The sequence below is a fragment of the Drosophila pseudoobscura genome, chromosome X (genome assembly GCF_009870125.1).
Source record: "Drosophila pseudoobscura strain MV-25-SWS-2005 chromosome X, UCI_Dpse_MV25, whole genome shotgun sequence".
In the NCBI taxonomy this organism is placed as follows: Eukaryota; Metazoa; Arthropoda; class Insecta; order Diptera; family Drosophilidae; genus Drosophila; species Drosophila pseudoobscura.
The window spans coordinates 58,959,713-58,974,178 of record NC_046683.1 but is presented as its reverse complement, the minus strand read 5'-3'; the positions used below and the strand labels follow the sequence as shown (position 1 = coordinate 58,974,178).

The 14,466-nt window shown below is 47.4% G+C and overlaps 2 protein-coding genes across 2 annotated transcripts in view; one reads left to right on the top strand and one right to left on the bottom strand.

The window, feature by feature from the left end:
* LOC4812565 (nose resistant to fluoxetine protein 6) overlaps nt 1-14,466 on the bottom strand; it is a 59,531-nt gene that overhangs the window by 16,946 nt on the left and 28,119 nt on the right. The gene's annotated exons all lie outside the window — the stretch shown is intronic.
* On the top strand, nt 51-13,950 carry Tie (Tie-like receptor tyrosine kinase). Its single transcript, XM_001352609.4, has 5 exons — nt 51-482; nt 9,844-12,252; nt 12,315-12,508; nt 12,579-13,002; nt 13,072-13,950. The coding sequence occupies exons 1-5, from the start codon at nt 179-181 to the stop codon at nt 13,380-13,382; spliced, it is 3,642 nt and encodes a 1,213-aa protein (XP_001352645.4). The 5' UTR covers nt 51-178; the 3' UTR covers nt 13,383-13,950.

Here is a 14,466-nt window from a genome sequence, read left to right as displayed (position 1 = left end):
GTGGAAAATTGGAAAACCCGCGTGTGTGTGTGTTTGTGTGTGTGTGTGTGTTTGTGCAAAGCGAACAATAGAAAACCAGATAGAAAATCAGCAGCAGAGAAAACAATCAACGAAACAGCAAAGCAGAGCAAAAGCCAAACTATAATTTTGGGATATTTATTTGTATGCTTGGCTTACGATGAAAATTCATCGAAGCAATGAATCATTTTGCTGTTGCTGGTTGTTGTTTTTGGTGGCATTGTTGGTGGCAGCAGCAGCAACATCGACGACGACAGTAAGTGAAACGCAGACGAATGCAACAAATGGTGCAATTAGACAGCCAGCAGTGGCAGCGGCAGCGGCAGTGCCAGCAGAGAGGGAGGGCAGGGAGCCCCGGCAACTTCAACTGGGAGTGCAACAAAATGCGACAGCAGCAACAGCAGCCGCCGCCAGCGACGGGGAAAGCCGAACTTCAGCGGAAATTTTAGGCCCCAGCGATGTGGGTAAGTTTTCCAGCCATACAGCACATACGTACATATTACCCGTACCCATACATACGGGCCACCCAACCCCCGGTGCCAATTCACTCACGGGAAAAAATTGCCAACTAGCCAAAATAAATCTATGCCAATTATTGACCAACTGCCAGCAGACGAAGCAACAATCGCCGGTGCAACGGCAACACAAGAAACATTCAGGTTGCTGGCCAACAAAAAACAAAAAACAATTGGCCATCCAGCCAGCCAGACAGCCAGCCGGTCGGTCGGCCGGGCCAGGCCAGGCCAAATGTGGCCCGAAGAAGAGGCGCAACCACATCAGCATTGGGCAATCATTTGCATTTCAAGTGGGACCAGAAATTGTTTGTCATCTGCGGTAGAGAAAGGAAATGGGTTTATGGGATTGTCTAGAATGGTTTATGGCATGAATGTAAGAGCTAATGGTGTATAAATGGGTTGGCTCTACGTGTAGATAGGCGAAAGGACTATAGGAGAGTGACAGAAAAGGCTGTGGGGGAATTTTTCATCTCCATTGAATGGAGTTACGGGTATAAAATGGTTTGAATATTCCCAGCTGATTCGGCAAACCATTTGCAGCATCATTGTGAACCTTTTGCTGTTGCTCCGAACGATGTCAATTGACTTCAGGAACATGTTTAAACCTGGATCCATGCCAATGATCAAGCCCTTCAATAGTTCTGGCTGTGTTTCAATTCCTAGTAGTTGAAAATTTGCAGGTTGCAGGTTTTAATTCGATATATAGTACCAATCAGCACTTTTGGATGAGCGGATGACTCGTACTCGAATGCGAGATGAAGGAACGAAGCGGATGTACTTGTTGACTTTGTCGGCAAATTTCTTTGTGAGTGTCAGTTGAAGGAAAAGTTTTCCACTTAGAAGATTTCTGAGATAGAAATGATCAGGCGGAAAGAACAGGTTTTAAGGGTTATTTTTTCCAGCAGAACCAATACAATAAATGGGTATCTAATTGATTGATAACTTTGATTATTTTTACCAAGTTTTCAGGAGTAGCAGCCCAACAAATAGCAGTACTTTCGAAACACCTAGCAGACAAGTTAATTATGTTTAACCTTCCCTCAACCTCAAAATTCGAGTATATATTGAATTAAGATACAACTTTGGAGATAAGCCCACCACAGAGCGTACCCATCCGCAGGTTGCAACCGATCGAAAAATATGAAACTGTTCTGCAAGGGCAAATGTCGAGGTGAAGATAGCCTTCCTTTCATATACGACTGGCACTCGGGCTCGCAAACAAAATGGTGTGTTGCAAGTGTGTGTGGAGATTGATTAGACCAACGACTGTGGCTGGCTCTTTTGTCCGTGGCTGGCTCACACTTGTGAATGCTTAAAGCAATTGTTATTTCAATTAAGTATTTTCATAAACAATTAAGTTCAAAAATGGTCTCGTGGGCGTCGCATCGTCGATCTTTTGCATTTGAAATGGAAATTGAGTTTTTACCAATTGGAATTCAATTGAGCAGCTCCCTCGAGTGTTGGGCCTAGACTGGAGTGCACGAGTACAAAGACGAGTACGAGTTCGGGGTCCAAGGGTAGGCTCTAATCCCCATTCCAGATCACAGATCACTGGTTTTGTTGGTGGCAAAGTGTTGACACGAAAATTGCCGCCATCTGCCCCCCATCTTTATTCATGAACCTTTTTTTTATGACTATATTTTTTGGTTAGTTTTCTTCCTCGGTTTTTTGTTGATGGCCTGAACCCCAGACCTCGCGAGAGTGCAAAGGGATTACATAAACACTTTGGGGCCTCTCTGCGATGGGCATGGGCATGGGCATGGGGTCTTGGCCAGGCCCAGAGCTAACTAAACAAATGTTAATGCATTTTGATTATTTTTAATTTATGCACATTAAAAATGTGCGATGAATGGGCATATTTTTGGTTGTATCTTTTTCTGTTTTCGGTTTTTTTTTTTTGTCTTTTGGCTCTTACGAAATGCAATTTTCGGATCGCCTGGCGGGTTGTAGGTGTCGTTGCCGGACACTCAATAGTCGCCCCGAATACTTGAGACTTTTAAGCAGAGAGAAAAAAAAAATCCTCAGCTGAAAAATATCAATATTGGTGTGGTTTCGGCTGGTGCTGGCACTGGTACTGGTGTGCTCATTACGTTTACCTGTTTCTTTTTTTCGGTTTTTTTCTTTTTTTTGGAGAGACCCCTCATGTGCGTCCATTGCGTAATCCCACTCATTTAGCAGGCGGTTTTCGAGCCACAAGCTCCGACCGAGAAGAAGAGCGCAAAGAGCAAATCTAAAAAGTCAACAAAGAGTCGGCCAAGTCAGGTAACCGCACAAAGCCAACCAAGCCAACAACCAGCCAGCCAGCCAGCCAGCCAAGTGCATTCAGGCAGCGTCTTCTGCAGCTGCCACAGAGCCACTGAGACTGCCGCAGCCAGGGCGTATACGCAATATGGGGGCGTGTGCATTCGATGTGGGAAATGGTAAGATGGATGGAGATGAAGGAGGCATGAAAAGAAAAGCAGTTGAATCATTCATTGTTGTTGCCAGGGGGAAACACATCAGCCTGAAACTGTTTAAATATTTGGCCCTACCGTATTACGTACTTTGATTTGGGATTTTGCTCTGCTCTGCTCTGCTCTGCTCTGGCCTGGCCTGCTCTCAATATGTAATAACAAATATTCAATCAAAATATTTGCCTTGTTCATTATTTGATGGGGCCTCACACATGTGTAAACATAGCTCTACACGGCTTACGGCTGTAGGCTCATTTTTCATAATAGATCTTCATCACGGAACTAATCGTTGGAGTCGATTCAAGTCAGAGCCAGAGCCAGAGCCAGAGTCGGTGATCGGATGGCAAGGCCAAGAATTATTTACATATAATTATGTAAAGCATTTGAGAAAGATAAATGGAAAAAATATGAATTGGAAGAACAAATAACAAAATACACAGAAAAATAAATCGATTTTTGAGTACAAGAGATTGGAATACCGGGTGGAAGGTACTCGTACACAATTCTAACAAACCGATGGCTCAGAATCATAAGGAATGATCTCATTTAACAGATTGCAATCGGAACAATGTTAAGGACACAATAAAGAACTCTCTCCCAGTGTGGCTTAGGAGTCAAGGGCGAGTTTTCATCTCTCTCTCTCTTTAGCTTTATTCCAGTGCGAATCGTTGGGTTCTATTTTCTAAAGGCCAAAGGGAATCCCCCAATGATGGATCTTTTCATGCTCTAAAAACCTCAAATTTCATTTGAATCTAATTTGTTTTTGGCCAAATATCACATATAATAGGTATTATATATTAAAAGCTAAATTATTCATATTATAATCGACCACTTTTCGCTTTATTTCCTTCACATTTACGTTGCTTTTTTTTTTGGTTTTTTGCTTGAAGTTTTCGCTTTTCAATTTTATTTTATTTGAAGACCCCATTTCCATTCCATTCCCATTCCTAGCTTGTGGTTTGAGTTTTTAAGTTTTTTAAGTGTTGTTTTTGGCGCTGCCTAGGAAAAGGAAATAAAATGCGCAATTTGTGTGTTTCGCGGTGATCGCGGCGAATTTCAATTTTTTGCTTTAGGTTTTTTTGTTTTTGTTTTTTGTTTTTTTCTGTTTCTTTTATATAAAATGTTTATAATTTCTTTTTCATTAACTTTCGTTGCGAAAAAGTTGTTTGCGGTTAGCCCGGAGAGGTTTAATGAACCCTTTTTGGCTAGAGGGGTTCCAGCAGGTCCATCATTTGGCCATCATTTGCCCCCCCCCCCCCCCTTTTTGTTGCTGTTGGTTTTCTTGCGTGATTAATAATCCAAATGCTGACCCACAACGGTGTGTGTGTGCGGGGGGGAGTGTGGAAGGTTTACGGGCTTACACGGGTTACGCAACGAAGATGATTTAGTGGGGGACTTAATTAAAAATCCGCTGGGACAAAAGAAAGTGGCCGAAACTAATGATGGACGGGGGTGCGCAGCGAGAGGGCAGGGGAGATCGCATTGCATTGCGTAAAAAACAAAAACCTGGGGCTGATGAGAGACTTTGATGGGATCTGGGAGCTGCCTCTGCCTCTGCCTCTGCGTCTGCCTCCGATGAAGTTGATGAACATGTGCCACGCCCCACAGCCATTTGCAACGCCTCAATGCACACAGCTACTCGACGTGGGGGTACGACGAGTATTGAAAACTTTTCCAGGCGGAGAGGCACAAAAAAACGGAAGCCGCACAATGGCAGCAACAAAAACAAAAAAACCAAAAAAAAAAGCGCAGGAGGAAAAACAAACTAACGAAACGAAAACGAAAATCATGAACAAAAAAATAAAGAAACAAAACTTAGCAATTATCCAACATTTAACATATGTGCGCGATTGGGGAGGGGTATATAGTATAATATGTATATTGTACACATATATCTTTTGTGAGGGCCTGCCACAAGGTGGAAATCGGTCTACGTAATTGCGCCATTAAAAGGTCAGGCTAGGAGCCGGCGCTGCTGAGTGCTGTTTTATCTGCTTTTTTGGGGCGTCAGTAGTCTGTCAGCCAAGGGTTAACAGCACCATCAGGAAACTGAAACTAAAACGAAAAGTAAGGCTCCGTCTGAAATTCAAACATCAAACCCAGAGCCAAAAGCAAAACGATTCATTTAGAGGCATTTCACGACAACTTCAGCTTTTAACTGCATTTCCGCATTGACATCCGCGATGGCTGTTGCCTTGCTTTTCCTTGACTTTTCCTTTTCCTTTGGCTGTTTGGCAGTACCTTTGCCATTTCTTTTGGCTTTCTCACGTCGTCGCAATGCACTTCCTGCATTCGTCTCCGGCACCCACAAGAGCTGGGAGTTGCTGCATTTGGAGTTGCCCCGAAGCATTGGCTCCTTCTATGGACAAATGTCGCCTGCTTGAACCGGACTCCTGGGACCTCTTTGAGGGGGAGATTTACCTGAATGGATGGTTGGTTGGTTGGTTGGTTGGTTGGTTGGAAAGCCACTCCCTTGTATCCCATACACCCCCGCTAGGTGGCGGAATCTCTCTCTCTCTCTCGTTATGGTTGCGGGAATCGTAGGCATTTCGATGTTTGGCATTTTCCGTTTTTCATGGCGTTTTTCCGTTGCATGCTTCGATTTCACATTAGAAATGCTTTCGATTGGCTCTCGGACTGGCCAAGACATGTCTTGTTGCATGTCTGTGCCGCTATGCCTATCTGCGAGCAAACACAATGACCAAAAACACGTTTTAGCCATGAACGTGGGCCAGTGGGGGATGTCTGCTATGGTATGGGGGATAGGATGCGATCCGATCAGATAGGGTGCAGCACTGCAAACGAAAGCGAGAAAGCAACAACAACAGCAACAAAAAAAGAGCAGCCAAGAAATATTGCAACGAAAGCGGAGAAAGTTTTTGTTGCTGCCAAGGCGGCATTTAAAAATTGTATTTATGAACTGTGTCTGCAACAGTATATGCCTCTCTCTGTCTCTCTCTATGTGTGTTTGTGTGTGTGTGTGTGTGGTGTGTGTGTGTATGCATCTGTTTGTGTGGCTGTGTGAGTGCAAACCAGAAAGCAAAAGTGAGGCTGTGCCGCGTGAATTAGTGCCAACGAATTAATGAAAGTTTTTCAGCGACTGGATTTGCATTTTTGAGTGCTTGGATTACTTTCTTTCGTTGGCCAGGAAATAAACCAAAACAGAGAGTGAGAGGAAGAGTGGGAGAGAAAGAGATGCTTCAAGGTCGCCAAAACAAAAAAAACACAGTGCGTTTCGAAACTGTAAGACATGTGCTAGAGGCTGAATCTTTCCTTTTGTAACACGATTAATTAATAGTTAACCTATTCGATTGGTAAACGACTGCTTCGATAACACATATTTAAGTGCATATTTTTTGTTGTCTAGGGAAACCATTCGATAGTTGGATCAGATCCATAACAGTTTTTATTTGCTTGAGTTTTGTTAACTGAAAACCAATTGATTTTCGGGATCTTTATTCGATTTTATTTATAGCTTCATAAAAAGCCATAGACACTGAGTGAATTTTCATACCGATTTCCATTAGATAACTGCCCGACTTCCTGCCCCATAACTGCCTGCTGCCGTTTGATAACAGTGGGCCATAATCAAAACCGACTCTAATAAGTAGATACTGGACTTAGCGTTTTGTTAACTAATTGGATGCCATAACAGGCTGTCAATTAAGCCACTTGTCCGTCTTTGAAACGGAAGTTTGTTCCACGCAATGATCCATGCCTGCATCTACAAGCGATTTAATGTTCTCTTATTCGAAATATTGTTCGTAAGACATTTAATCAGGGACCACAGGCACAGATCATATACCAAACAAAGGCGGGGATTAAAGCGTAGACACAACCTCCGATAGGCACTGAGTATATTTTTGAGTATTTTTTGTTAAAGATTGCAAAATGATTTTTATTTAAAATTTTTTTTTTACAATTTAAAACAAGAGATTTGTCTGATATTTATAAAAAAAAATATCTTTAAAAAAAATATATATATAATAAAATAATTTTACTATAAAAAAATATCAATATAATAAATAAAATAATAAAAATAATAAAAAAAGGTTTATGAATAAAATCGGAAATTAATTTGTATTTCCAAATTTGAATTATAAAAATCCGAATTCTAACGATCACTTTATTTAATGATTTTCATTCTTCATATTTGAACGGAAATTTCGAAATTTTCGCTGTCAATTTGCTTTGTTTTTTTGGCGGCCTGTGCATCGTTGCGTATGATTGACATTTGTGTCACAAAGTCAGAGCTAGAGCTAGAGCCAGAGCCAGAGCCCATGCTGCCTGCCTGCCATATGATTATTATGTTATGTGTTTTCCGCTCATTGAATGATATTTCATAACAGCGAGTGTGTGACACCATTAAATAAGTTTAGACAATCGAATCAAACACAGCTGTCAGCGCACACACACACACACACACACGATCAAACGATCAAACTGCAGTGTATCTATGAGGGTGTATCTGCGCGCGTGTGTGTGTGTGTGTGTGTGCTTGTCAATTAGCAATGAAACAAACTGCAAAGTCAGTTGCGACTGCTGCCCACTCGTGTCAGTAATTTATTTTTAATTAAAAGTTCTAAACAAAAGCCCAAGACATGCGATTCATTCAAGCGCTAATACCCATGCACGGGTACGGGCATACCATACCCGAACATACCCAAGCATACCCTACTCGTACCCATCCATCGTACTTTTAGTTTTGTTTGTGGATCCATTCGGACATTATCTATGGCTTTGTGCAATTAAGGGGAGGAGGAGCAGACGCTGCTGCTGCTGCTGTTGCTCTGGCGGCTGCTACCTTGATGGGGCATTGTGCGGTGATGCCTCATTAGCTGCCAAATAAACTTGGCTTTTTGGTCAGAATCGCCGCCAGTCCGTCCCAGTCTGGGGTGGGGTCTCTCCGCCATTGTCTCTGCTTCTGCTTCTGCCTCTGCCTCCGGCTGTGGCTGTGGCTGGGGCCAGAGTTCGATACCGAATTTCACAGAGCACAACAAAATGTAGAAGCAACTGCTGGGCATTAGTCATGCCGTCGCATCCGTTTGCTGCTTTTTCAGCCACCGATTAATCACCTGCCCAAAAAGCTGCACAATTTTCGGGCATTATGTAAGCACTTTTAAACAGAAAGATTAGAATTCTCCCCACTGGTAGATGCTATTTGGAAGATCGCAATGCCACCCCAAAACTGTCGGTGGAGTAGGAGTAGGAGCAGGAGGAGGAGAACGAACTGTTTCTGTTGGCCATTTGGCTTTGGTTCGGTTCGGTTCGGTTCGCTCAGCTTGGCCTGAACTAAGGCTGTGTCGCTGTCTCTGTGCCGCAGCCGACAAAAGTCGTGGTGTATATATGACCAAAATCAAATTAAAATTCCACAACGCATGCCAAAGCGGCTGGGGCATGGAGAGACCGATGGCCACAGCAGCAACAGCAGCAACAGCAGCAGCATGGCTAATGCCAAGAAGTCGCGCAGGCCACGGTATGGCTAGGCCATAATTCCCAATACGATAAGCAGGCAAAGCCAAAAAGAAACACATCGAATGGGAAGATACCCTGCTCACTGCATCATAGCTAGTGGGTGGGACTGTTTAGCTGAAGTTTCCAACTTTCAGTGACTTCCTTTAGTTGAGCTACCCTTCAGAGAAAGAGAAAGAGAAAGAGAGAGAGAGAGAGATAGGGTACAAAGCCATAGCCTAGGCAGCGCCAGTTTCTGTGGACTGTGGCTGAAAATGGCAGCCGACGCGTCCGACGGGCTGCCTGTCGTTTCATTGAAGGCAGGCAACGTGACGAGACGCCCAAATGGGGCGCACAGTGTTGTACAATATGGAAAATAAACGAATACGAAAATCACAAAAATAGAAACAGAAACACACACACACAGCCACAGCCACGACTTGGCCAAAACAAAGACAAATCGCTCAATGGCTCAGTGGCGTATGGCGTAGTGGCGTAGTGGTGGGAGAAGTCAGTTAGTTATTCAGTCAAAAAGCTATACAAGTGGCCAAAATGCGGCAGTGGCAACAGCGGAGGCATCTCTGCAACTTGTTCTAGCCGCCGTCGTGTTGCGTGGCTGCCGCGCTTGAGATGCCAGGCCAGACCTAACCTTGGCCCAAACTGCAAGCCAATGAACTAAATGTTTGTGAAAAGCAGCAGCAGCACCAGCAGCGGCAGCAGCAGCCAACGTCAGCGACAGCCGTGTTTTGTTTGCAATTGTTTTTGGCAACGTGAAAATTAAACAATTGTGCAAGCCTCCAGTTTGAGAGTCTCAGCCGCCTTGTAATTGTTTTAACTGATTCATGGGTCAGGCCAGTTAGCCAGTTAGCCAGTTAGGCAGCAAAGCAGTCAATGGAATTAGGCCCATTGCTCAATCCAGCGAGAATGGCCAGCTGCCTGCCCGGAGGCGCTTAGAACACAAATTGTGCCTGCCCGCCCACCCAACCCCCCTCCCAACCAGCACGACTAATTAGTGGGCCAGCATTAGGCTGCATCTAAAGTTGGGGGGCTTGGACCAGTTTGTAGCTATTTTCTAGGCTAAGAAACATTTGAAACAAGCTGATTAATGGCCCCAAAATAGTGGCCTGCAAGATGTTCACGATGCTGTTGATGATTCCAACCAGATGCCGAGATGCCGAGATGCTAAGATGCTAAGATGTTGTGGATGATGACGAGGCCTTTACCCAAAGGCAAAGTTCGCTCCGCATTCCAAACGAGTTTCGTGCTGCTGCTTCGTTGTTGGTTTAGTCGCAATCCGAGAGATTGTTTTTCCAATATTTTGTCACGATCTGGCGTCGAGAATGGAAATTTATTCATACATCGCACTCGTACTCATATCTCGCCTCTCTCTCCCTCCACCGTTCCAGATGCCGTCGGGGATAAGCCCACCACCTATCGACCCTCGGGTGCTAATCGGCCATCGATTGCGCCGCCCCTCAACTCTGCGCAGGACCGAGAGCGCAAGCTGATGAATGTCTTGGCCGCCCGGCGTACGGCCCTGCATCGCGGTGGCTTCCGGACCCGCATCGGTGGCACCACAGGACGCAGTGGCATATCCCAAGCGGCGGCGGCGGCCGCGGCCGTGGAGAGCACCTCCAAGTCGCCGAGCGATCCGCGGTCCGTGTGCATCAGGAACTGCACCAAGAACTTCACGCGCCGCACCACCGCCAGCTGCATGCGGCAGTGCGCCAACTTTACCCGCATGGCCATGGCGGGGACCATGGAGCGGGGGGGACAGCCGGGGGCGAACAGTTCCTCAGCGGTGCCGAAGGGATCCATGAAGGTGGGTGGCGGCGGAGCGGCGGCTGGTGGCGCCGCGGATCGCGACACCAACGAGATCCTCTTCAGCGATGAGTCCTCCCACGGCCTCTTTGTGGTGGCCAAGGAGCAGAACGACACGCTTAACCACATTGCAGACGGGACCAAGCCCCCGGTGGTCGGCAAGGCTGTGCGTGGCAAGGTCACTTCCGTGGAGCACGAACAGGAGCAGGAGCAGGACGATGATGAGGAAGACGACGAGCTAAAGCCGTACGTTTATTTTGGAGCCAAGCTCCCGCCGATTAGGCCCGGGGGCCTGACCATCAAGGCAGCCGAAGGCGACGACGAGCATCCACGTGTGCTGGAAGTATCGGTGGCTCAGAGCACCACCCCTACACCCAGTCAGACTCTGACGACCAGCACCAGCACCACATCCAGACCCACAGCCTCCACGCGACGTCCCCTGACCGCCGTGGAGCGCAGTCGCAGTCGCTACAAGTACCACATGCGGGAACGAGGCATAGCGGCTGACCCACCGCCACCACCACCCCCCGCTGTGATCGCCCCGCCAGTAAGCCGCACGCGATATGTGGGCTCGGGGAGACCCACAGCCGGACTGCAGTCCGAAACGGAGGTGGCCAAGCCCGTGGTGGTGCGAAGGGTGGTGGCCCCCAAGGCAGCACAGCCTTCTTCCTCGACGCCGCTCATCATCACGGTGCTGAGTGCCGAGGAGGATACGACGTTGGGGCAGGCAGAAGTGCAGCAGCCAGAGGCAACCACAACCACCAGTACAAGCACCACCACAACGGCGAAACCTACAACAACAAGCACAACAACCACCCAAGCACCACCACCACCACCTAGCCCCACCACCACCAAGAGAACCACCACGAAAGCACCAACCACAACCACAACCACAACAACAACAGCAAAGACTACAACCAGCACAACGCCGGGCACCACCTCGAGCACCACCACTATCCATTCCGTCGTTCCAACCACACCGAAGCGAAAGAGCATCATCGAGAAGGACACAGAGCTGATTCGAGCGTTGGGGCCAGCCCTAACGCAAGAGATCAACATCGAGGATCAGAACAATCTCATCATCTTCTGCAACAACACCTCCGACTGTGGCGCCACGCCGCGCACACCCCACACGCAGCTGTCGCACACCACCGACTCGAGTCCGAAGATACTGCGCACCACAGTGCTGACCTCAGTGCGATCCACAGTGCACCCGCGCACCACCACCAGCAGCAGCAGCACGAGCAGCAGCACCAGCACCACACAGGCAGCACCACCCGCTGATGTCTACATTGGGGTGGTGGAATCCTCCTCGTCGGCCAGCGCCACGCCGCTGGACATTAGCTCCACGATTGTGATTGCCAACGAGCGGGACGTGGATCTGGAGATGCGGCGAATGAATCTCGTGACCCTGGTGCTGGTGGCCGTGGGCGTGATACCGCTGGCCGCCATCATCCTCTATCTGGTGCGCAACTATGTGGTGCGTCGCAGGGCCAAGAAGCACGGCGAGGTCTTTGACGTGTGCATCACGGACCAGCAGCCCATCAGTCCCGTGAAGAAGGTGGACTCCAAGTACCAGCTGGATGAGGAGGAGGACGAGGTGGATCACCACCAGCACCATCACCAACAACAACAACAGCAACAGCAACACCATCATGCGCAACACCAGGCCATGCCCATGTCGCAGGCGTCGCGGGATGCCAACCACAATCGCTATACGATGGACGACAAGACGTCGCTGGCCAGCGAGTACCAGGACTTTGATCGCAGCAACATCCGCCTGAAGAGCCTCCTGGGCGAGGGCAACTTCGGGCAGGTGTGGAAGGCGGAGGCGGACGACCTCAGCGGCCACTTTGGTGCTACGCGCATTGTGGCCGTCAAGACGATACGCGCCTGCAGTGCGCAGGTGAGCCTCAAGGACGAGGCCAACATCATGAGGAAGCTGGGCTCTCATCAGAATGTGGTCACCCTCCTCGGAGCCTGCGTCGAGAGTGGTAAGAATGATCATTGGCATTGATGGTTTGATATTAAAGTCGCGTGTTCCGTTCCTTTGCAGAGCCGCACATGCTGATCATGGAGTATGCGATGCGTGGTCGCCTTCTATCGCTCTTGAGGGCAGCTCGGAGTGCCACGAACATCCTGCCCGCCTCAGTGCCAGGTGGACGCAGTCTGGCTCCACTATCTCCGCGAACCCTGGCGGGCTTTGCCCTGGACATTGCCTGCGGCATGGAGTACATAGCAGGGCGAAGGGTAAGACCAATCGATCAATCGTCAAGTGGCCAAGTCCAAGCCAATGCTAATACCCTGTCTCATTCCACAGATTGTTCATCGAGATCTGGCCGCTCGAAATGTGCTCCTCGATCACAATGGCATGTGCAAGATTTGTGATTTTGGCATGTCCATTGACCTGGATGCGGAGCGCATGCGCAAGGAGCAGGAGAAGAATGCGGCCAACGATATACTGCGCAGCAATGCTCTGAAGTTCAAGTTTGACTTTGGCAGTCGCTACATCCTGCAGCACTGGCAGCACACCTTCGGCCAGGGACAGAGTAACGGACACTGCTCGAAGGAGCATCATCACTCCCATGGCGAAAAGAAGTCCCATGGCGGCCACGACACGATTGGCAAGCGCCATGCTCTGCCCATTAGATGGATGGCGCCCGAGAGCCTGCAGTATCACATGTTCACCACCGAAACGGACATCTGGGCCTTTGGCATTGTCCTTTGGGAGATTGCCACATTGGGTATGTGTAACGCAAAAGGAAATATCTTTCGGGGAAGTTTTGTAATGCTTAACCCTTTCATTTGTACAGGCTCGACGCCGTACTCCCAGCAGACGGGCCGCGAAGTGATACGCCGGGTGCCGCAGGGTCTGCGTCCCGAGCTGCCCAAGGAGAGCCGCCATGAGTTCTACAACCTGATGTCCCGCTGCTGGCACAAGGATCCGCACATGCGCCCATCGTTCGCCCAGTCCCGGCTGGAAATCACCCGATCGCTGCACAAATGGGTCGACGACGACTCGGCCGCCTCCGACTACATGGACGTGAGCGGCTTCAGCGAGGATCTCGAGCATGGTGTGGTGTACTTCAACCATCGCATCTCGGAGTTTGAATGCGAAATATGACGCTGACTGAATCACCCCCATCCTCCAGCATTCCCAAAAGTACATCCCCCTCCCCACCACCAGCATCATCTCATCTCATCCCAAAACTCGTCCACCGGCACCACCACATCTCTATCTCTCTGTCCCTTAATCGATTCGAAATTCTCTTAATTTTTGGCGTGCTTGTCCGAGCAGTATTATTTGTATTTTACGAGTACCTATATATATTTGATCACCCATTTCCTTTCCATTTCCGGAGAGTTTCTTTCATTGTAAATATATATGTATTTTTTTTTGAAAAGTTTAAGATTTATGATTAATGAATGGCGCTGCTACCTATGCCTAGTTTAATGCGAGAGTATTCGTCACTTAGTTCTTCTAGTCTGTATCTAAAAAATCCCATCTTCAAGTTGAGCTATTACCGTTATCGTTAGACTGCACCCCAAGAGAGGAAAGAACCTTAGAACTCCCATCAGTTGTGTAATATGTTTCGTTATTAGGCGTCCATCGCATAGGAACTGTGTGGTTTTTTTTTTTATAAAATTATATATTATAGCTATAGAATTGTACAAATAAATTAATTAAACACGAAATATAATTATGATTATTACACCAGTTGTTGTATGTTTTTTTCTTCAAATTCAATTCAAATGATCACCTGCCTATTGGAGCCCTGATTAGAGCCCTGCTTGAAGCTGAAGTGGTCATAAAATCATGGCCATACTCATGCCTCTTTAATGCTTTTGTTCGTTACGAATTCTGCCTTCAGGACTTACAGGCAGATGGAAAAGCAAAACACCAGCACGCTGTGTTTCTATCAGAAAATCAAATGGAGAGTGAGCGCGAAAAAAAAACGAAATTTTTGCCCCTGAGAGGGTAAAAAAGGCGAGTTCCTTTTGGAACCAAACGAAGAGAATACCGAATCGATTCGGTTGTTTGCAGGGCATTTAACGCCATTTTTAACGGTACTCTGAGAAGTTTTCAATACCCAAAACCAGCTTGAAAGACAATTCTCTGTCATCATTGCGTTGCCTTTAAATTCTGCACATAATAAATGATAAGCCAATGATCCTATAACCATACAGTATATACAATAACTATACAT